The sequence below is a fragment of the Symsagittifera roscoffensis genome, chromosome 6, assembly GCF_963678635.1.
Source record: "Symsagittifera roscoffensis chromosome 6, txSymRosc1.1, whole genome shotgun sequence".
Classification (NCBI taxonomy): Eukaryota; Metazoa; Xenacoelomorpha; order Acoela; family Convolutidae; genus Symsagittifera; species Symsagittifera roscoffensis.
This window is the reverse complement of record NC_087067.1, coordinates 55,420,719-55,443,272: the sequence shown is the minus strand read 5'-3', so window position 1 is coordinate 55,443,272 and position 22,554 is coordinate 55,420,719. Positions and strand designations below refer to the sequence as shown.

General features: G+C 37.3%; 1 protein-coding gene across 1 annotated transcript; it reads right to left on the bottom strand.

Moving 5' to 3' along the window:
- Nucleotides 1-421: 421 nt before the first annotated feature.
- Nucleotides 422-21,385, bottom strand: LOC134848528 (glycine dehydrogenase (decarboxylating), mitochondrial-like). Its single transcript, XM_063866028.1, has 16 exons — nucleotides 20,874-21,385; nucleotides 20,617-20,695; nucleotides 20,221-20,527; nucleotides 20,030-20,110; nucleotides 16,344-16,506; nucleotides 15,519-15,715; nucleotides 15,191-15,287; nucleotides 14,817-15,065; nucleotides 14,399-14,641; nucleotides 13,907-14,206; nucleotides 13,603-13,811; nucleotides 5,069-5,251; nucleotides 4,698-4,848; nucleotides 3,474-3,681; nucleotides 3,148-3,320; nucleotides 422-771 (listed from the first exon to the last, which is right to left on the bottom strand). Exons 1-16 carry the CDS (start codon nucleotides 21,168-21,170, stop codon nucleotides 583-585), a joined length of 3,126 nt encoding a protein of 1,041 aa, XP_063722098.1. The 5' UTR covers nucleotides 21,171-21,385; the 3' UTR covers nucleotides 422-582.
- Nucleotides 21,386-22,554: the final 1,169 nt, after the last annotated feature.

Sequence of the window (22,554 nt, the reverse complement as noted above, 5' to 3'; positions counted from 1 at the left end):
TATTTTCCCTGATTTATGGAGTTGTTTTTCGATCGATCTGAATCCATTAACAACAATCATTTAATCTATTCATCTTTTGTTACGTGTCGTTAAGACTAAATTTAACAAAAATCTTTAAGAAAAAAACGATTCAAAAAGGCCCAAAAAGGCGCGAATCGAATGAGACAAAATACGGCAAAGTCGCAGACGATAAGGCACCTACAGATTGATGCTAGAATGATTTAAAATTGAGGTCAAGCACAGAATGTGGTTGTGGTATGCTTGAAGATGTAATAAAAAATTTGCCGTTCTCTATGTTCCAAATTGTTTTTTTTTTCATCAATTTAGTCAATATGGATTACTTTTTTTCAAATAGTATGGAACTTCCTTTTGTAAGTAAACTCACTAGAGCCTGACTTTTTCAGTAACCTGCTGAAAACAATTAATCTGCTGAGAATGAATTAATGCTAGTAGTATAAACAACATTTTAAAAGTGTTTAAAACAAAATTCAAAGATATCAATTAAAAGAGCACTTGTGTAAAATGGGGTTTGCCTTAGCAGCTGATGACTGCATTGAGTGATTGTTATTATTCTAGAACAATCTAGAATCCCTCGACTTTGTCACATGAGCAGGCGAGGTTGAGATCCCCGTACTGGTCGTTGAGTCTACCCACAGATGGCCACACTTTGGAGGCTGGCTGCACGAAGGGGGCGGGGAATGCGCCAGTGTGTCTGGAATAGACTCTGTCCCACTCCTCCCCACACACCACCGCTGCCGTATGGGGTGCGTGCTATAACACACAACAATACTCATATATAACACCCAATCACACGCAAACAAATCACAGAAGAAACCCAAAAAGCATAGCGAGCAGGCCACCCGCATCTAAGAAAAGTGAAAAAAAAAATTGATCATAATGGATTTTTGCGGTCTAAAACATTGTCAACATAATTGATTCCCATTTTAGGCTTAGACAACAGAATTGGACAAAAAATGGATTTAAATCCATTTTTTCTGGCAAAAACATAATGCATTATAATTCATTTGCAATCCATTATAATGGATTATAAAACAAGTATAAAAACATATGAAACTGGATATTTTCCACTTTATTTTCCTTTCGCGTCGTGCAAAATTTTGCAAAAAACTTCTGCATTTAACAAATAAGTAATGCAAAATCTTTGCAAAGTGAGTGTACGGCCTTCTCCATTTCTAAACCTAAACTCAAGTTGCAAAAAGTTTTCGTTGACCTCTTCCCCCTAATATTTGGCCCTTTGCTCCCTTACAACCCCAATTCCAACGTTTGCCTCTTTGCCCCCCCCCCACACACCTGGCCTTCTGGGATCCCCCGGGCTGAACCACCCCGCCCCACCTGAATCACCTGACCCATGCACCTGAACCAACAACCCCCCCCCCCCATACACTTGAACCCCCCACCCTCTGATCCCTTTCAGGTATGATGAGTGTGTGTGTGTGGGGGAAGGGGCGGTTCAGGTGGGATTCATTTGGTGGAGGGGGGTTGGTTCAGATGGGGGCAGGGTTGGAATTGGTTCAGGTGGGGGATGGTGGGTGTAAGGGTTCAAAGGGGCAAAAATTGGAGTGAACAGAAGCGAGCAATTGTTGAAAGGAACAAAATTCAGCTATTGAGTAACATAAAAAAATTATCAAATTTTTTTAATAATCAAAAATAACAAACTTTAATTTAAAACGTTGAAAATTGGAATTCGCATCTCAACAAAGTGAAAAAATCGATCATAATTGAGTTTATTGTCAGTGCCCACAAAAGTGAAAAAAAAATCGATTATAATGGATTAAGAATGGATTTTGTCTCCTCGAAAAATAGTAATATTATAATCCATTTTAATTGATTATAATCATTTTTTTTTCACTTTTGTGGACACTGAAAGTGAAACACAATTATAATCGATTTATATTCTTGGAATTCCAATGCGGGCAGCACCTCCTCGTGTATGCGCCATGATCGCTTTCAAATTATCAACACAGAGACGAAGCTGCAACTTCGCAAACATTAGCGAGAAAGCGGCAAAGATATGTTAGCTTGCAAATGCACAAAACCTCTATTTTGCATGCAATAATTGGAATGTACTTAATTAAAGGCAGCCACACCAACTTTGCATGTAATAAGTTAGAAGGTAATAAACCAAATTGCGCATAAATTATGCATTTCAAAGATCTCAAAGTATATCGAGTTGGAAAAAGTCTGAAATGGGATTTTAATTAAAATGCTGATGTATGAGACGAATGGCTTTTTTCGGTTCAATTGAACTAAAAAATCATCAGCTGTGTTCAAATATTACTAATCGAAAGTATAGCACGTGTAAATATACTGCAAATGCAGCCGACCAGTTCAAAGTGCCACCAAAAATAGCACCAAAACTAGCAACTTCAATTGTGACTTAGGTTGGGAAAAAGCTGCATCGTACTATCAGACTACGCTACACTCGTGTAAACACTAGACACCAAAAAAGCAGGTACAGTACAACAGATGCTATTTAACTCCCCATGCTGTGCACCAGAAGTTCCATGTAACGAGCACTTTTATTTGCGAGTTAGGCAAATACAAAAATTAGTAACACTTTTGCAAAGCTATGGATTCATACCAGCCACCTCGAGAGTTAGCGGTGCACGTCCTGCCCACTCGACCAAGGACGCTTGACGATTGACAAATACTAGCCACAAATGAAGCCCAGAACAAATGCTATGAAATTTCCAATGCTACAGATCGTGATTATAGCAAAGGTGCCACCAAATGAGCACTTTTACTTGCGAGCTAGATTGGAAAAAAAGAAAGTTCGTACTAATACTCTGCTCGCAAGTGTAAATAAAGCAAGTAACACGCGTGTAACAATTCCACGTGTGAATTCTATGAACAAAGATGTTTAGGGGAAAAAGTTCTAGTACCGGTTGCAACGCCCTTGCTTATTGCAAGGGTAAAGATGAACTACCCATGGAGAAAAAGCAAACTTACATCACAAAAGCCGGTTGGTACGCAAATAACACAAAAAAAAACGCATCTCCCTCCGAGCAAGCGTTGGATGTAAAAACTTGACAGAAGGTAACCAAAATATTGCAGGAAATTTGAAATTATGCTGTAGACATGTACAAACATAGTGAACCATGCACAGAAAGTGGGCTGCTGACTGACCTTGAGGGGGGACTGGTGCGTGAGAATGAGTCCCTGTTCGATGTCTCTGATCTCCTGTCGGATGATGAGAAGTGCCTCTATGTACCTGTCCAACTCGCCCTTGTCCTCACTCTCTGTGGGCTCTATCATCAGAGTATTGCCCACCGGCCACGACATTGTAGGTGCATGCAAACCTAAAAATTCTCTCACTTTCACTCTTGTATATATGTGTACAGTCACTTTGGATCCAAAATAGTCTCCAAAACTATAACCTCATTAGTCCCAATCAAATGATGACGTAACACTGATCACACAAAGAGTGAAGCTGGTGAAGTGAGGTGACTCACCGAAGTCCTGCAGTCTCTTGGCGATGTCGTGTGCCTCTATGCCGGAAGTCTTCTTGAAGGGCCGAGTGTCTATTATGAACTCGTGGGCACAGAAGCCATGTTTTCCCGTGTATAAAATCTTATACTCTCCCTCCAGTCTCTTGCGCATGTAATTGGCACTCAGAATGGCCACTTCGGTCGCCTTCTTCAGACCCACAGAGCCCATCATCTGAAACAAACACAAACAAACAAACAAACAAACACACAACTTGAGACGATTCCCCAACGAGGGAAAGGAGATCAACAAATGATGGGCAAACCGCTCTTGTGACTCGCCCAAAGGAAGTAGTTAAGAGTTACAGATGAACCACATCAAATAGACACGATAATGCACAGATCATAAAAGCACAGCCAATCGACAGTTAGAAAAGAGTCAATGAACCAGGGTGACCGACTAGAATTCGAAAAAACGACCTCATGCATTTACCGGCAAAATCACCGGGGGTGTTAATTTATTGGCAAAAAATTCGGTAAAAAAAATCATAGAATAAAGAGCCGAAATGTCAGAAAAAAACAAGATATTAAATAAATTAATTTAATTGTTTGCCCGTGTAGAAAATCTTATACTCTCCCTCCAGTCTCTTGCAATTAATTTAACTGAAAAAATAACTACCAAATACCGACTACTCGGTATTCACCGACAGGAAACAGAAAAAAAATTTTCAAAAAATTGAAAGAAAAAATAGATGATCTTCAAGCTCTTTGAATTTAGAGAACAATTTATGATGTCGTGTTTAGTAACCGATATTATTTTGAAATTTGTTCCAATGAAAATTTCTTTTGATCTTTTTGATCGCTAGCTTTTTTTTCTGCAATCAGTGAAAATTTTTCATAAATGCACTCTTTTCGATGTTTCTTTTTCGCTTTTGCGTAGAATATGATCATCATCACAGGTAGATTGATTATCATTCCTTATTTCAAACTATTTAATGATCTATTAACTCAAAACTATTTACACTTTTGCTTTTATGAAAATTTAAACCGCGAAAAGTAAATTTGAACCTGAACAAGTTTCAAGACTCTTCCTGAGAAAAAAAGAAGTCAATCGACTCTTAAACAGGTTCAAAACAGTTGGAGTACGACATGTTACACAGAGGCGAAGCTGCACTTCGCAAACAGAAGCGAGGAAACGATAAAAGCAACACTAAAAAGCAAATTAAGAGAGTAATGAACTAGCTACCTTACCCGCATAAACGCCCAGGAGATGGGGAGGATTGAGGAGGAGCCCCAGGGTGCACTGCTCACGGGCCCAGGAGAGGACTGACTGCCCATTGCCCCACCCGCATTCACATCTATCACAGGGTGGTTGGGCAGGAAAGGTACCAGGTGCTGCGCTCTACAACAAAGGGTCGTGAAAGAGATGAACAGATACATTTGAAATTATTTTCAAGAAGGACATGTCGTTTATACAGATCATTGCATGCTAGTAACGCTTTAAATGTCACTTATTAGTTATTGACAAAAAACCGCTTTAGATCATTTTAATAATGATTAAGGGTTCTTCTTGGAGAGAGCTGGAGGGAATAGATATTCATGCATAGAGTGTGACTACTGACACTCCGATGGGTCCGACTCCTGGTCCCCCTCCCCCGTGGGGGATGCAGAACGTCTTGTGCATGTTCAGGTGGCACACATCTGCCCCGAAGTCCACGGGGCGACAGTGGCCCACCAGGGCATTCATGTTGGCCCCATCCAGGTAGAACTGACCCCCGTAATGGTGGACAATGTCAGCAATCACCCTACACACAAAAACACACACATACAAAACATGTCACAGCGAACTAAATCACGTGCCTTTTTTCTAGTTTTGGAAAGCATAATTAGTTTGCACGCCAAGAAAATTACGAAAGCAAAAAACAGTAGCAGCCTGTTCAAGAAAATATGACGGAAAACAATTTTCTGAAAAGGAAAAATCAAGTTCAGAAAAACAGAGAAGAAAAACAATCACCAGCCATAAAAAAGCGTCTAGTATGAGTTAACAGCGACCACTAAACCGAAAAACTTTAGTTAGACCGAAAACAAAAACCATTAAACCAAAAACAAAAAACCCAAAAAATTGTTTTCTGAAAACAGTTTTGAGCGATTAATTTGGAACTTTAAGACGCAAACCATTTTGAATTATTTTGAAACAAAGGCGAAACTTCAGCATTGGAAACACGATCGGGAAAGCTACAAAAAGTCAGAAGCTTTAAAATGCACAAAACTCAAATTTTGCATGTAATAATTCGGAATGAAATAAACTAAAGCATACCAAACTAAACTAACTTTGCATATGATTAAATAGAATATATTAAACCAAATTGCGTATAAATTATGCATTGCAAAAACCTCGCTCAGTAAATCGAGTTTGAAAATTTTTGAAATGAGATTTTTTGACAGGATTTTGTGTAAGCTTATTACTAATCAAATTTCAAAGCTTTTAGGATTATGATGCTAATGCAGCCTACCGTTTCAAAAGCGCCACCAAAAGTAGCACTTTTATTTGCGAATTAGGTAGAAAAAAAATTAGATCGTACTATCACACTACCTACGCTAGGCACGAGTAATAATCATTTTTTGCCCCTCAATGAAACAAAAAAATCAAAAACTGAATCAGAGCTCAAATTGTAAAGTGACAAAACAACAGATCTGTTAATTATAGAAAGAATTATTTAAATCAGAGACAATTTTTCATGATTTTTTACGAAAAAAAAAGATAGAGTTCACGCAACTGTTTAAATCAAGGGTTACAAAGTACAAAATTGATGTTTAGGTACAAAAGTGGAGCGTGGTGGGTGACGATAAAAGAGCTAAAATTATTCATTTTTTTCAAAATTTTGTTTGCTTTAAGAGAGAAGCATAACATTTATATAAACCAATAAAAAGTAAAAAAAGCAACTGAAATCAATTTTTTCTCCAAAAAACAATCCTTTGACTTGCAAACAAAAATTCGACCGACAGTACAGTGCTTATTTATAATATCAAGACAAAACTAAAAAAAATTGTGCAAAACAATTAAAATTTGTTTTCAAGCAAAGAATTGGAATTTTCTGTAGTAAATGGCAATGTTTGGCTATCGAACAAAAGTAAAATCATTTCTTAAAAAATTTGAAGAATGTATCCTCATAAAAATTTATTGGGCTTTATAAGGGCTCATTTTCATACATTTTGCTCATCAATTGACTCATTAGATTTAGCTTAAGTTTTGATTGAACAAAAGAACCCAAAATGACTCATATAGGGGTTAAAAATTTGTACTCGGATTTCGAAAGACAAAAAACGCTATAAAACATAGCAAACTGACAGTTGGAAATGAGTAATGAACGCAAGGAGACTGAAAAAAAAACGAACTGAAGAAGAAATGAGATAGCCATAAAGCTCTTTTAATTTGTAGAATAATCTATGATGGTTATTTTTATGTTAAAATAAACCCAATTTGAGAAAACTGAATCAATATGTAAAACTTTTAGTTCGCTAGGAAATCTGATAACTAATTTCCATTTTCGAAATTTGAAGTCGAGCACGTTTTTCGTGAACCTTACAATTTTGTCAAACCGCGAAAATCCTTACAAGTTGAAGTCAAACCGCGAAAAATCAAAAGTGAGCAACAACAAATTTTAAGACTTTTCCTGAAAAAAAAAACAAAAAAATCAGCAGGACTAATATAAGAGTACTCAGTACGTTCATTTTTATTAAAAATCTGGTGAAATTCGAATCAACTTTGGTTCTCATCATTTTTCGCTAGCCTCAACCCAATTTGAGAAAAACGCGTTTTAAAGTTTCAAGCTTTGTTCAAGTTGTCCAGATGATTTAATTTAAATCAGCACTTTAGAATGTACTAGGCCTTGAAAAAAAATTAATGATGCGTACATGTGTGGCAAAAATATTGAAGTAATAAATTCACTCTGGAGCGAAGCAGATCTTCACACCACTTGCGATACAATACAAGGATAGACGGTGAAATGGTGTCGTTTTTTTTCTGCATGTTGTGATTTTAAAGAAAAATGACTAAAAAAAATTAATTTCTAAAATTTCAACAATTGTTTCATTTTTTTCGCAAAAACTTTTTGAGTTTTCAAGTTTTCTATTCCCAAAATTGCGCTAAAAACTACCTTTACTTGAGTAAAAGTAAACTTTCACAAAATTTCTGAAGTGAACCACGCCAATTATGAGTCTGCATAATTGCTAAGTGACGCAAGTCAGTTATGACGCATTAGCAGTACCAGTCAATTTGGAAAAAAAAGAAATTTACGAACTAACATGCCTCAATTGATAGAGCGCACGCATTTTAACTAGTATGCGAAAAAGCTCATTACAAAAATCTGACCCTGCCCAGGTTCGAAACCTCTTATTTCGTTGCTGGTCTCCTTTCCTACCTCTGCGCTACAGGTCCATGATACCTTGAAGCTAAAGTGCTAGTTGTAATATAATAGTGTGTGTTATTATTCTCAGCATTGGCTGTACTTAATAGCTGGATCAAAATGAATTCTTTCAAAATGAACACATTTTGCCGCAACAATTGCATCGCAACAATATTTGCGACTTATGTTGCAAAAAAAACTTCGTACTGTAACACAACTTAGGCTAGTGTAAAAAACTATTGTTAGCATATACGGTCACCTTATTAGCTCGAAATTAAACCAAAAATCAAAATTTCACACCGGTTTTTCTCGACACTTTGAAAACTTTTTTAAACCACGACTGAAAGGGCTTTGATATGATATATCACTGAACCCTGTCCGATGATTATTTGTCGTAGCTGATTTTGCGTGGAAAGAATAACTGAATCAAAAAGTGAACCAAAAACTGAATCAAAAACTGAATCAGTGCGCAAATTGCAAAGTGACAAAACAACAGATCTGTTAATTATAGAAAGAAGTATTTAAATCAGAGACAATTTTTCATGATTTTTAACGAAAAAAAAGATAGAGTTCACGCAACTGTTTAAATCAAGGGTTACAAAGTACAAAATTGATGTTTAGGTACAAAAGTGGAGCGTGGTGGGTGACGATAAAAGAGCTAAAATTTTTAATTTTTTTTTCAAAATTTTGTTTGCTTTAAGAGAGAAGCATAACATTTATATAAACCAATAAAAAGTAAAAAAAAACAACTGAAATCAATTTTTTCTCCAAAAAACAATCCTTTGACTTGCAAACAAAAATTCGACCGACAGTACAGTGCTTATTTATAATATCAAGACAAAACTAAAAAACAATGCGCAAAACAATTAAAATTTGTTTTCAAGCAAAGAATTGGAATTTTCTGTAGTAAATTGCAATGTTTGGCTATCGAACAAAAGTAAAATCATTTCTTAAAAAATTTGAAGAATGTATCCTCATAAAAATTTATTGGGCTTTATAAGGGCTCATTTTCATAAATTTTGCTCATCAATTGACTCATTAGATTTAGCTTAAGTTTTGATTTACCAAAAGAACCCAAAATGACTCATATAGGGGTTAAAAATTTGTACTCGGATTTCGAAAGACAAATAACACTATAAAACATAGCAAACTGACAGTTGGAAATGAGTAATGAACGCAAGAAGACAGAAAAGAACCAAACTGAAGAAGAAATCAGATAGCCATAAAGCTCTTTTAACTTGTAGAATAATCTATGATGGACATTTTTATGTTAAAATAAACCCAATTTGAGAAAACTGAATCAATATGTAAAACTTTTAGTTCGCTAGGAAATCTGATAACTAATTTCCATTTTCGAAATTTGAAGTCGAGCACGTTTTTCGTGAACCTTACAATTTTGTCAAACCGCGAAAATTCTTACAATTTGAAGTCAAACCGCGAAAAATCAAAGTGAGCAACAACAAATTTTAAGACTTTTCCTGGAAAAAAAAACAAAGAAATCAGCAGGACTAATATATGAGTACTCAGTACGTTCATTACTATTAAAAATCTGGTGAAATTCGAATCAACTTTGGTTCTCATCATTTTTCGCTAGCCTCAACCCAATTTGAGAAAAACGCGTTTTAAAGTTTCAAGCTTTGTTCAAGTTGTCCAGATGATTTAATTTAAATCAGCACTTTAGAATGTACTAGGCCTTGAAAAAAAATTAATGATGCGTACATCTGTGGCAAAAATATTGAAGTAATAAATTCACTCTGGAGCGAAGCAGATCTTCACACCACTTGCGATACAATACAAGGATAGACGGTGAAATGGTGTCGTTTTTTTCTGCATGTTGTGATTTTAAAGAAAAATGACTAAAAAAAATTAATTTCTAAAATTTCAACAATTGTTTCATTTTTTTTGCAAAAACTTTTTGAGTTTTCAAGTTTTCTATTCCCAAAATTGCGCTAAAAACTACCTTTACTTGAGTAAAAGTAAACTTTCACAAAATTTCTGAAGTGAACCACGCCAATTATGAGTCTGCATAATTGCTAAGTGACGCAAGTCAGTTATGACGCATTAGCAGTACCAGTCAATTTGGAAAAAAAAGAAATTTACGAACTAACATGCCTCAATTGATAGAGCGCACGCATTTTAACTAGTATGCGAAAAAGCTCATTACAAAAATCTGACCCTGCCCAGGTTCGAAACCTCTTATTTCGTTGCTGGTCTCCTTTCCTACCTCTGCGCTACAGGTCCATGATACCTTGAAGCTAAAGTGCTATTTGTAATATAATAGTGTGTGTTATTATTGTCAGCATTGGCTGTACTTAATAGCTGGATCAAAATGAATTCTTTCAAAATGAACACATTTTGCCGCAACAATTGCATCGCAACAATATTTGCGACTTATGTTGCAAAAAAAACTTCGTACTGTAACACAACTTAGGCTAGTGTAAAAAACTATTGTTAGCATATACGGTCACCTTATTAGCTCGAAATAAAACCAAAAATCAAAATTTCACACCGGTTTTTCTCGACACTTTGAAAACTTTTTTAAAGCACGACTGAAAGGGCTTTGATATGATATATCACTGAACCCTGTCCGATGATTATTTGTCGTAGCTGATTTGGCGTGGAAAGAATAACTGAATCAAAAAGTGAACCAAAAACTGAATCAAAAACTGAATCAGTGCGCAAATTGCAAAGTGACAAAACAACAGATCTGTTAATTATAGAAAGAAGTATTTAAATCAGAGACAATTTTTCATGATTTTTAACGAAAAAAAAGATAGAGTTCACGCAACTGTTTAAATCAAGGGTTACAAAGTACAAAATTGATGTTTAGGTACAAAAGTGGAGCGTGGTGGGTGACGATAAAAGAGCTAAAATTATTAATTTTTTTTTCAAAATTTTGTTTGCTTTAAGAGAGAAGCATAACATTTATATAAACCAATAAAAAGTAAAAAAAAAAACAACTGAAATCAATTTTTTCTCCAAAAAACAATCCTTTGACTTGCAAACAAAAATTCGACCGACAGTATACAGTGCTTATTTATAATATCAAGACAAAACTAAAAAACAATGCGCAAAACAATTAAAATTTGTTTTCAAGCAAAGAATTGGAATTTTCTGTAGTAAATTGCAATGTTTGGCTATCGAACAAAAGTAAAATCATTTCTTAAAAAATTTGAAGAATGTATCCTCATAAAAATTTATTGGGCTTTATAAGGGCTCATTTTCATAAATTTTGCTCATCAATTGACTCATTAGATTTAGCTTAAGTTTTGATTTACCAAAAGAACCCAAAATGACTCATATAGGGGTTAAAAATTTGTACTCGGATTTCGAAAGACAAATAACACTATAAAACATAGCAAACTGATAGTTGGAAATGAGTAATGAACGCAAGAAGACAGAAAAGAACCAAACTGAAGAAGAAATCAGATAGCCATAAAGCTCTTTTAACTTGTAGAATAATCTATGATGGACATTTTTATGTTAAAATAAACCCAATTTGAGAAAACTGAATCAATATGTAAAACTTTTAGTTCGCTAGGAAATCTGATAACTAATTTCCATTTTCGAAATTTGAAGTCGAGCACGTTTTTCGTGAACCTTACAATTTTGTCAAACCGCGAAAATTCTTACAATTTGAAGTCAAACCGCGAAAAATCAAAGTGAGCAACAACAAATTTTAAGACTTTTCCTGGAAAAAAAACAAAGAAATCAGCAGGACTAATATATGAGTACTCAGTACGTTCATTACTATTAAAAATCTGGTGAAATTCGAATCAACTTTGGTTCTCATCATTTTTCGCTAGCCTCAACCCAATTTGAGAAAAACGCGTTTTAAAGTTTCAAGCTTTGTTCAAGTTGTCCAGATGATTTAATTTAAATCAGCACTTTAGAATGTACTAGGCCTTGAAAAAAAATTAATGATGCGTACATCTGTGGCAAAAATATTGAAGTAATAAATTCACTCTGGAGCGAAGCAGAACTTCACACCACTTGCGATACAATACAAGGATAGTCGGTTAAATGGTGTCGTTTTTTTTCTGCATGTTGTGATTTTAAAGAAAAATGACTAAAAAAAAAATTTAATTTCTGAAATTTCAACAATTGTTTCATTTTTTTTGCAAAAACTTTTTGAGTTTTCAAGTTTTCTATTCCCAAAATTGCGCTAAAAACTACCTTTACTTGAGTAAAAGTAAACTTTCACAAAATTTCTGAAGTGAACCACGCCAATTATGAGTTTGCATAATTGCTAAGTGAGGCAAGTCAATTATGACGCATTAGCAGTACCAGTCAATTTGGAAAAAAAACAGAAATTTACGAACTAACATGCCTCAATTGATAGAGCGCACGCATTTTAATTAGTATGCGAAAAAGCTCATTACAAAAATCTGACCCTGCCCAGGTTCGAAACCTCTTATTTCGTTGCTGGTCTCCTTTCCTACCTCTGCGCTACAGATCCATGATACCTTGAAGCTAAAGTGCTATTTGTCATATAATAGTGTGTGTTATTATTCTCAGCATTGGCTGTACTTAATAGCTGGATCAAAATGAACACTTTCAAAATGAACACATTTTGCCGCAACAATTGCATCGCAACAATATTTGCGACTTATGTTGCGAAAAAAACATCGTACTGTAACACAACTTAGGCTAGTGTAATATACTATTGTTAGCATATACGGTCACCTTATTAGCTCGAAACAAGACCAAAAATCAAAATTTCACACCGGTTTTTCTCGACACTTTGAAAACTTTTTTTAAAACACGACTGAAAGGGCTTTGATATGAGATATCACTGAACCCTGTCCGATGATTATTTGTCGTAGCTGATTTTGCGTGGAAAGAAGACAAAAAAACTAAAACACACCTGAATACAAAACTCCTCCCCATTTTCAATGGCCGGTACAAAAACATGTGACCACATCAAAACACTTTAGAGCAGACAAAATCAGTGTAAATTTATGCAAAAGTGTTTTTTTTCGACGAAAACTCTTGGAAAACCCAAATCAGACAAATGATTTCACTCTGAAAACTCTTGTAAAACCCAAATCAGACAAATGATTTCACTGAAAACAGTCAATAACTTTTCTGTTTCTCTTTTTCAAGTAGTTCCTGTTCATTAAGATTTCGTGTTACATAGAACCCTTGAGAAAGTAAACAATTTTTTTTTTTTAAAGTTTGTTTAAAAATATTTGTCCGATGTGAGTTTATAACAATCGAGGAATCATTTATTGAAAACTGTCTGAACCTACGCGCATTCTTTGAAAAAGTGAAAATTCGGTGCAAAATCACAGGCTAATTCATAGTTCCTTCTCTTCACTTCGCGAAGGGGTCGGAACAATGAAAAAAATGAGTAGTGATGTGAAAAAAATTGTTAATTACTTCTTGTTTTGCAAAAAGATTAAATAGCCGCGAGCTTTTCAGTAACCCACTTTTCATTTATAAATGCTCATTTGAAAAGTTCAGCATGTGCATTATTGAAAAATAATATAATTCATTTGGTTAAATAAGTACAACAGAAAAAGGAACAGACTTAAGCAGGGTAAGGAGAGACCAGAAGCTAAGCGAGATAATGTTTCACTTACCAATTATCGGTAGCTAAACACAGATTTACATTAAGTGCAACATTAAGAGCAGCAGAAAACTTTGAAAAACAGTCTACATTATCCTAAATAGGTAGTTTAAAGGCACCAGGCTGTTTCTGAATCAAATCAAGCTACGAAGTTACGCAGACTAATTTTCTCTCTCACTTGATGTCCTCCTCGAACACTCCGAATGTGGAGGGGTAAGTGAGCATAACCGCAGACAGAGTGTGTTTGTGTTTGTCTGCCAACTTGGTCATCTGCTCGATGGACACATTGCCCCCCTCCTTGTCCACATCCAGCGGCACCACACGCAGTCCAGCCATCTGGGCAGAGGCCGGGTTAGTTCCGTGGGCACTCTTCGGAATTACACACACCTGCCAAACAATCACCATATTTATACAGCTTAATCAAACATTACATAATTCCTAGTGAAAGGTAAAATCAAGAAAGGTGCGATGCCCCATCGTACCTTTCGCTGGCTGTTTCCTCTAGACTGGTGGTATGCATCTATGGCCCTCAGTCCAGCATACTCTCCCTGGGCGCCACTGTTGGGCTGGAAGCTGATGGCGGAGTAGCCAGTCATCTCCTTCAGGTCCTGTTCCAATTCCCCCATGAGGGAGAGGTAGCCTCTGGTCTGCTGCTGGGGGTTGGGCACGAAGGGGTGGATGGAGTTGAAGCCCCTGAGGGAGATGGGCATGATCTCCGAGGTGGCCGTCAACTTCATCGTGCAGCTGCCCAGCGGCGCCATCGAGTGCACGAGGGAGAAGTCCTACACGAAAGAAGTGAACAGAACAGAACATAAACACTTGTGTCGTGGACATACACTAGTGCAATACCGCAAATCATAACAACCTCAAGTTAAATTGGTGAGCTTTATGACAGGAAGAGTCTGAAAAATAGAAGCTATCTGCTCGCTGCTCTCTCGTGTATAATGTGGGAAGAGTGTGTCTAATAAGTTTACTTTGTTCTCCAGCTTCTTCAAGTATCTGGTGAGGAGATGTTCCGAGTGGTAGGAGTTGAACACCTTGTGCGTCAGAATCTCACTCTCCCTCTCAAACCCACCCATTGCCCAATGGAGAGACGGGGAGGATGTGGCCACTGTCGCCTCCTTCCAACACTCTTCTGCCGAGAGGGGACTGTGGAATATGTCCAGCACAGCAGCCAGCTTGTCCATTGTCAGCGTCTCATCCATAGACACTCCAATCTAAGCCATAGAAATAAACGGTCTTTTTCGCTTCTCCGAGAACGTACCCAGAAAAAAACGCACACTTGCTCACACTTTTGTATTTAGAGAATCCACTTTAGACCAGCAGTATGATTGACTACAGAATGTAGAGATTCTATACGCGGAATGGGTTAATAGAGATTGATGAACTAACCTTGTTGTTATCCATGTTTCTGAAGTTGTGTTTCCTCTGCTGAGCCCTCTCCATAATCTCCCCCTTCCTCTGCCCCAAATCGATGGTCAGTGTGTCGAAGAATGTCTCATTGACCACTCTGAAGTGTCCACTGGCCCCCACCCCAACAGACAGTGCACGTGTGTAGTGGTGCACCATCTGGGCGATATCTCGGATCCCCTTTGGACCGTGGTAGATGGCATACATGGACGCAATATTCGCCAGCAGCGCCTGCAGCACACAAGAAAACGGATTAAAAATAACAACCAAACTTCTGAAAATGATGATTGAGTGGTTTTTTTAATTTATCGTTTAAACATGCATCGCAACTCATTTTAAGAGAGAAAAAGGATGACCTGTGCAGTGCATATGTTGCTGGTGGCCTTGTCCCTCCTAATGTGTTGTTCCCTGGTGGTCAGAGTCAGCCTCAGAGCCCGATTGCCACTCGAGTCACTAAACAAACAACACACACATACACTCCAACATACATATGCTTAGAAACAGGTGACAAGAATGCCAAACCAAAGATCCCAAGTACCATGAGTCACTTGCTTCAAATTATTAAATTGGTTTTTATAACAAAACTATTCTGTAAAAAAAAACACAATTCCTATGTAATTCAGGGCAATAAATTCGTGATTTGATATTCAATTGAAATAATGGGATGAGATGACATTGACGAACATGGACACTCCCACTAGTCTTCCAGGCAGTCTCCTGAGGTGTTCCTCCGAACAGGCGAAGAAGGCTGCATGTGGACCCCCATAGCCCAGCGGGACTCCGAATCTCTGGGCAGACCCCAGGGCCACATCACACCCGAACTCGCCCGGCGCACGCAATTGGCTCAGGGCCAGCAGATCAGTGGCACACACGGATAGCGTCTGAAGCAAAAACAAAGAAAAAATAATTCCATCTACTATGTACGAGGGAATGAACAAGGATATAATCATGACATCTCCTGCGACTCTTTTGAAGAACAGTAGCCGAGTTACCAAATCGGCGAAGAGAGGCCGTGTTTTATTCACTGTGACCTGCAGATACCAGTCATTAGTTTGCACTGTAAACATGCAGAAGTATTCAGATTTTGACCACATTCAATCGCAGTCTGGAAGAAGTTAGTTGGAGTTCAACTCTTAACTCAAAGTCCAAATTCTACCTTTTGTTTTCGATCAAACTCATTTTGTAAACGACGAATTTATCACAACAAGGGCTCAGAGTTCACAGTATTTGTTCACGTGAAGTTCAATGTACTTGGGTAAAAATTCGAAGGTCAAACGTGTACATGCAGTAGCTAGCTATCAATGAGATTTAGCAAAACTTAAGACCGCCGACATTTTGCAAAACACAGCAGAAGACAAAAGTTCTAAAATGTTAACCAAAAAGCGATAACAAAAGGAAGAGGGGTGGGGCGATTTTTCGACTGTTGCTCAAGTGCTGATAATTACAAAAGAAGTGAAGTGTACTTAGTCTACTGAGTAGTTGTCGATTTAACGATTTAATTGGAGTGACCTTTGCCTGTGTGCACTTGTGGGTGAGTTTAGAGTAGTCTCTGATGGCGCCCTCTGTGTCAGGGTACTGGAACATGACTGCACAAAACAACCCCCTCTCTATCTCCTCCTCCTCCTCCCCCTTCCCCATCACATCCCCCAACTCCACGGTCACCCCAAACCCACTAAACACACAAGACCCACTCATGTTCCACGTATGCTTCACTCTAGCATGGCTTCAAAAAAGAGTAACTTGTGAATGGTACAAATCTGGGAGAGCTAACTTTCTTAGTAAGTGACTGAAACCTTACAAAGATGACAAAAGCTGTGAATCGTTCGTGCATTGAAGATAGAAGTCAGTTGATTTTACTTCATTGCGGTTTTTAATAAAGTCATTCAGTTCATTGAATAAATCAGTTCAACATAGCATTAGTTAATCTTTTTCAGTCTCAACATTCCGCCTCTATTTGTTCAAAAGGCTAATTCTGCAGGATTTGATTTGTTAGGAACATGTTTCCACGAGTTTATAGCAAGACTTCTTGCATTGGTGAAACACGATTTGCTACAAATGCATTTCACATTCTGGGTAGTTGTGAAAGCCATTACAAAACTAAAGTTGAATCGGCCCATGCCTGGAAAGTTATATTGAGTTTTGTTTTTTTTTTCCAATATTTGATGAGCTGATTTAAGAAGTTTAGCTGCTAAACTTGCACCACAAAGCTCTTATTTGGGAATTGCGATTGCTTTAATCGGGGTAATCTTTGTTTTCGATGACAGCAGATATGAATAGCGTTGATTCTCATCATCAGTTATTTTTGCATATATTGCTGCTGTATATGCCTTTTCTGAGGCATCACAGAAGACATGCAGTTGAAATTCGTTCATCTCATTTGCACTTGATGGTCTTGGAAGCTTCAATTTTAGCAGTTCTGGTAAAGTCCGAATTAGTTCAATCAAAATTTTCTTAATTTCTTGAGAAGCTTCTACGTCCCGATCAAATGCCAGAGCTGAAGCATGAGGCATTTGAAGTTGATGATGGAAGGCGCCAACCATCCCAGCGGGTCAAATAGCTTTGAAGTAGTTGACAAGAGAGTTCTCTTTGTTAGCAGTTGCACTTCAGGCAATGAGGTGGAAAAACATAATATATCCTTATTCGGTTTCCAAGTGATTCCTAATGCCATGATTTTGTATTCGTTCCGATAAAAGTTCTAGTACATCTGATTTTTCTCGTTATTCTTCCGACAGCTTTTCGATTAATTTTCGATCACTAGAGGTTCACTTTCGCAAACAAAATCCATGCTCGTTAAGTTTATTGCATAACTCTTATCATTTGTTCTGCTTCTTCTTTGTTGTTTGTTCCTCCGAGAAAGTCATCGACATAGAAGGAGTTCATGACGTTGCTTTACAGAATTGTTCTGCGAAATATCAGCTATTTCCTTGAGACATCTTGTTGCATGGAACGCTGATGAGGATACTCCACATGTGACACGCGTCACTCTCAGGTGTTTGATTTCACCATAGTTGTCGGGTCGCCAGAAAACTCGATGAAAAACCTTTGATTTTCTTTCCAGGGCAACTTGACGATACAGTTTCGCAATGTTAGCAGACAATGCGATTAGAAAAAAAACTAAATCTCACGATAATTGAGTAAGGATGTCATCAAGAACAGTTGATCGTACCATCAAGTTATCATTTAACGATTGTACATTGGAAGTAAAATAAAACACGAAATCAAATACAACACGAAGTTTCGTGGATGGTTGTCGAATCTTTTTTAGAGACGCAATGATGCGGTACATAATAATGATGATTATCTTGTTCGTTTTTTGGGACCTCTTCTATAAGCCCTATAGTCATAAATTCGTCAATGAATTTTACATAGCGTCACTTGAGCGCAGGATTCTAGTCCAGTTTAGGTTGCAGATAACTGAATCTGTGTTGTGCTAGGGTGAGACTGTCACCCAATTCACTTTCTGACTTGAATGGCAATTGCACACAAAATGCTGAATTCCCATGACTTTTCTAACGTGTTTCTTCATGCTCTTTAGGGCGTCTTCCCAAGTTCCACCAGAATGGGGAGCTCTTATAGTAAACACTGTTTAAACAAAACCCCTGCTTCAAAAAGTAAACCAATTTAAAGCCTTCCAGATAAAAAATGGCGTTTAAAAAACGGAAAAAAATCCGACAGAAACTGGACGAAAACCACGACCCCGAAAAAAAATATATTTTTTTTGATAAGACAATTACAACCAGCAACGAGTTTGAACTCGTTTCTACTTAAGTATCTTCTAGAGGAAGACACTACTTAGGTATTTTCCTCTAGAAATGAAGATCCTCTAGAAGTGAAGATCCCTGTGCCCAAAGTTATTTACGAGAAAAAAATCTAGTACCCGGTTGCAATACCCTTGCTTATCGCAATGGTAAACATCAAATATTGAAAAACTCAAAAAAATGTGCAAAAAGTAACGAGATAGTTTATATGAGCCAAAAATGATACTATCAATACAGCCGATCAAACAATCAAGAACAAAAAATTTTAACATTTTTTATACTTGTTAAAAAACAAAAGAAAACCTTTTCATTTAAAATTTTTCACTTTATTCTTAGAGTTTAGGAGGTGGATATAAAGTTTTCCACAATTTCATTTCAAGTGTTCAATCACTCCCATATAATAGAAAATAAAGTTATTCGAAAAAAAAAAACATTCGGAAAATAAGCCGACCTCTTCCAGCGCCGAAATTATACCGAAAATTTTCGGCACAGAAAAAAATCGCATAAAAAACTCTAAACAGGCATTCAAAGAAAATACCTAATATGCAACTACTGAACACTACATTAATCGTTGCGTTATTGAAATGGTTACCATTTCAACCATTCTAAGACCAAAGCACTTTACGGGAAAAGGTCAAGTACCCGATTGCAATACAATTGCTTATCGCAAGGGTAATCAGAACAATAGCCGAATACATTAACTTGAACTGGTCATTTAAGTTGAGAACTGATTCATGCGAGTTATACGGGAAAAAAAATTCGTAGTCTAACAGAAGCGTTTGCTTGTGTAAATACAAGACCAACTGGCAGAGGCGAAGCTATATAAGCAGAAACGGCGAAAAGGAACAAAAGGAGTCACTTGCTTAAACCACTTGGTATGGATTCTTGATTTCAGATATTTTACTTCAACTTTTTATCAGGTAGTACAGAAAGGACTTTGGCGAAAAACACTCCGGTGCTTGTCTAAAATTTTACCACATCATAATAATTTAAAAATCATACCTACTATATTATAATGATTTAAAAATCATACCTAAAAATCATAAAACGACTATTTTCTGCCACAATTCATTGCACACTGGCACAAATGCATTGAAATATTCCTTATGATACTGAGACACGAGTCCTGAATGAAGCTAAAAATGAGCCAGCATTGAATGCGTTTAATCTAAGCGGAAATAGCTCATGCTATTTAAATAGTCAAAAATAAACCTGATGTAGAGAGCACGCTGTTTAAATAATAATGCAAAAGTATTGGAATGATACATGCTATTTCCATTGGGAAAAGCTGTGTTTATATCATCCGAACAAGCCATCAAACAATTGACTAGTCAAATTTGATCACCAGGTTGTTTCGCGGTGCCGATTTGCTTTAATAACGCATGCAAACTGTAAGCTTATGATTAGAGTTGCAATTCCAGCAAGTATTGTTATAACCTAGCTCTGGTTTTGACAACTGCGATAGTCTGGGGGTGCATCTTGTGGTCCAGCAGCACCCTCTTCTTGTCCGGATGGGCCCTGAAAGAAGAGCACACTACTCATACAAATCTCAGTGGTTCAAAAACAGTTGCAGTATAATAGTCTAAGGAGGAGTCACGCGGTTTGCAATAAGATCAACTGATGCTTACTTGAGTGCCATTCCCAGTGCCTCTGCGGCTGCTGTGGCCTCGTCCAGCAGACTGGCATTGGCCACTGGGAGGGCGGTGAGGTCCTGCACCATTGTCTGCCAGTTGAGCAGACTCTCCAGTCTGCCCTGGCTGATCTCCGGCTGGTAGGGCGTGTACTGCGTGTACCATCCAGGGTTCTCCATCAGGTTCCGCTGGATGACTGTGGGCGTGATGGTATTGTAGTAGCCCATGCCGATGTAGCTGCTGAAGTCTTTGGCCTCGTTCTCCAGGGACAATACACGTGCACGCACGGCCAACTCCTGCTCGCCTAACCAACCATCACAAACGTCATTATCAATTGATATGACAAGTACTACACTCTAAACGAGTGTATCTGGTGATGCATTTTGGACTTACTGAGTGGCTCCGGCATCTGCATCTGGAACTCCCTCCGAATGGATCTGGGAATAGTCAAGTCCATAACTTCGTCCAAACTCTAAACCCAATCAGGACTGTGCACACAAAAAGTTCATACCAGCTTTTCAGATCAGCTTAATGGAAAACTGTTCAATGACTGAGCAGGCTATTTAAACTTGAGTAGAAAAAGAATCGAATATCGGCATGATAGTTTTCTCTCACTCCAAATAGTTCACATGTTTAATCATAAGACATACTTTGACATCGAGTGTTTGCAGCATCTTTTCGATGTCCTCACTGCGTGGTCCAATGTGTCTGTCCACGAAACTGTCCGGGTGGTGATCAGCAGCTGTTGGCCTATCCACAACTACACTGGAACTAGACACCTCCACCGAATCGATAACAACCGCATTCTCCTTGGCAAACCCCGCAGATGCAGATTTGGCAGCGTTGACGGTCACAGCGGCGGACGAGACGTCCCTTCTTTTGACACTGCTGCTGTGGCGAGAGAGGGGGGAGAATGCAATACGTGTAAGAAGTGAACGACGAGTCATCTGCGAGAGTATTTTGAGTTTCAAGGATAAAAAGCAGAGGATCGAATGAGTCCACTGGCAATCAATACAACCTCAAATAGTAAAGATATCATTGGCCGCGCAATCTGCTCGCAATCAAACCAACTCAACAATGCCGGCCTCCATTTTGAAACGAAACACAGATAAAGCACATATCAACCAACAAATCACAACATATACAAATATAGGCGTCACGTGCTACATGGAACCTGATCTAAACTATATTTTATGATTGGATAAATTAGATATTTTACCAATGTAAAGTATTTAGTATTAACCAATCATGATCCATCTAACTAACAACCCACTTATTTGTAAGTGCTGAAGTTACTTGTAATTTCAGCACCAGAGAGATTTGAATTTAACTTAGAAATTAGTTGGACTCTCCCGAGTACTTCAGCAGCCGCAATAAACCAGTATACCCTAGATCTATTGAGCCTAGCAGAGACTAGTTAAACAACCTGAGACTAGATAGTATAAGAGTAAGATTAGGATCGGTATTAGACTAAGAAGTTGCACGAATCTATCCGGCCGAAAATAAGATAGCGTGACGAGCAGACGGTGTACCCTATCCGAAATTACTCTATGAGTTATACACCCCAGTCATAACTCATCTGGTGCGACCATAAGTCTCGAACAAGACCTTAATAGCTTAGAATTAACCAAAATAGATTAGAAATTAGACAAAAACATTTACAAAATGTTATACGACAATAATTTAATCGAAATGTCTCTACGACTCAATAGATCAAAGCCAATATTCCGAACCATAACAGAACTACCCGGAATTGGAAGAAGACCTCGAACCAGAGACGACATACGACAAAGTAGAAACTTGCCATATAGCTATATGATAGTTAGGCAAAAACCAGAACAAACTTTTATATTTAGAATACTACTGGCAATGAATTTAGATTTTCATTTGCAAACATAAAACCTTGAAGTTAATCTTCAAAATCATTTCAGGCGCTAAACAAAATTAATAATATACAATAACGATTGATAAAAAGATCTCAGATCGTTTTCCTAAAACTCTGCAGTAATATACAAAACATGTTTGAAAAATATTTATTGAAAAATAAAAATAAAAATTAGTAGCATGACAATAAATGGTTAGTAATCATAAATCATCCTGTTGTTCCAGCTTCATCACCTAAAACATAACAGCAATCATAAACCCACTAATATCATAAAACACTAAATCTTTCCTTTACACAAATTTAAAATTTTATTAAAACTTAAATTCACTTAATTTTAAAATCAGATCATCAAGGCTTATCCTTGGATCTTAAATCATTTTCTACTTAATTAAATTTCAAATTTGATCATCAAGGCTTATCCTTGGATCAAACAGAACAACTCTGTT

Coding starts and splice junctions, on each gene's coding strand:
- LOC134848528 (XM_063866028.1), bottom strand. CDS start 21,170: ATGACTCGTCGTTCACTTCTTACACGTATTGCATTCTCCCCCCTCTCT. Junction 15,716..16,343: donor ACAAGTGCACACAGGCAAAG/GTCACTCCAATT, acceptor TTTTTGCTTCAG/ACGCTATCCGTGTGTGCCAC. Junction 13,812..13,906: donor GAGGAAACAGCCAGCGAAAG/GTACGATGGGGC, acceptor ATTGTTTGGCAG/GTGTGTGTAATTCCGAAGAG.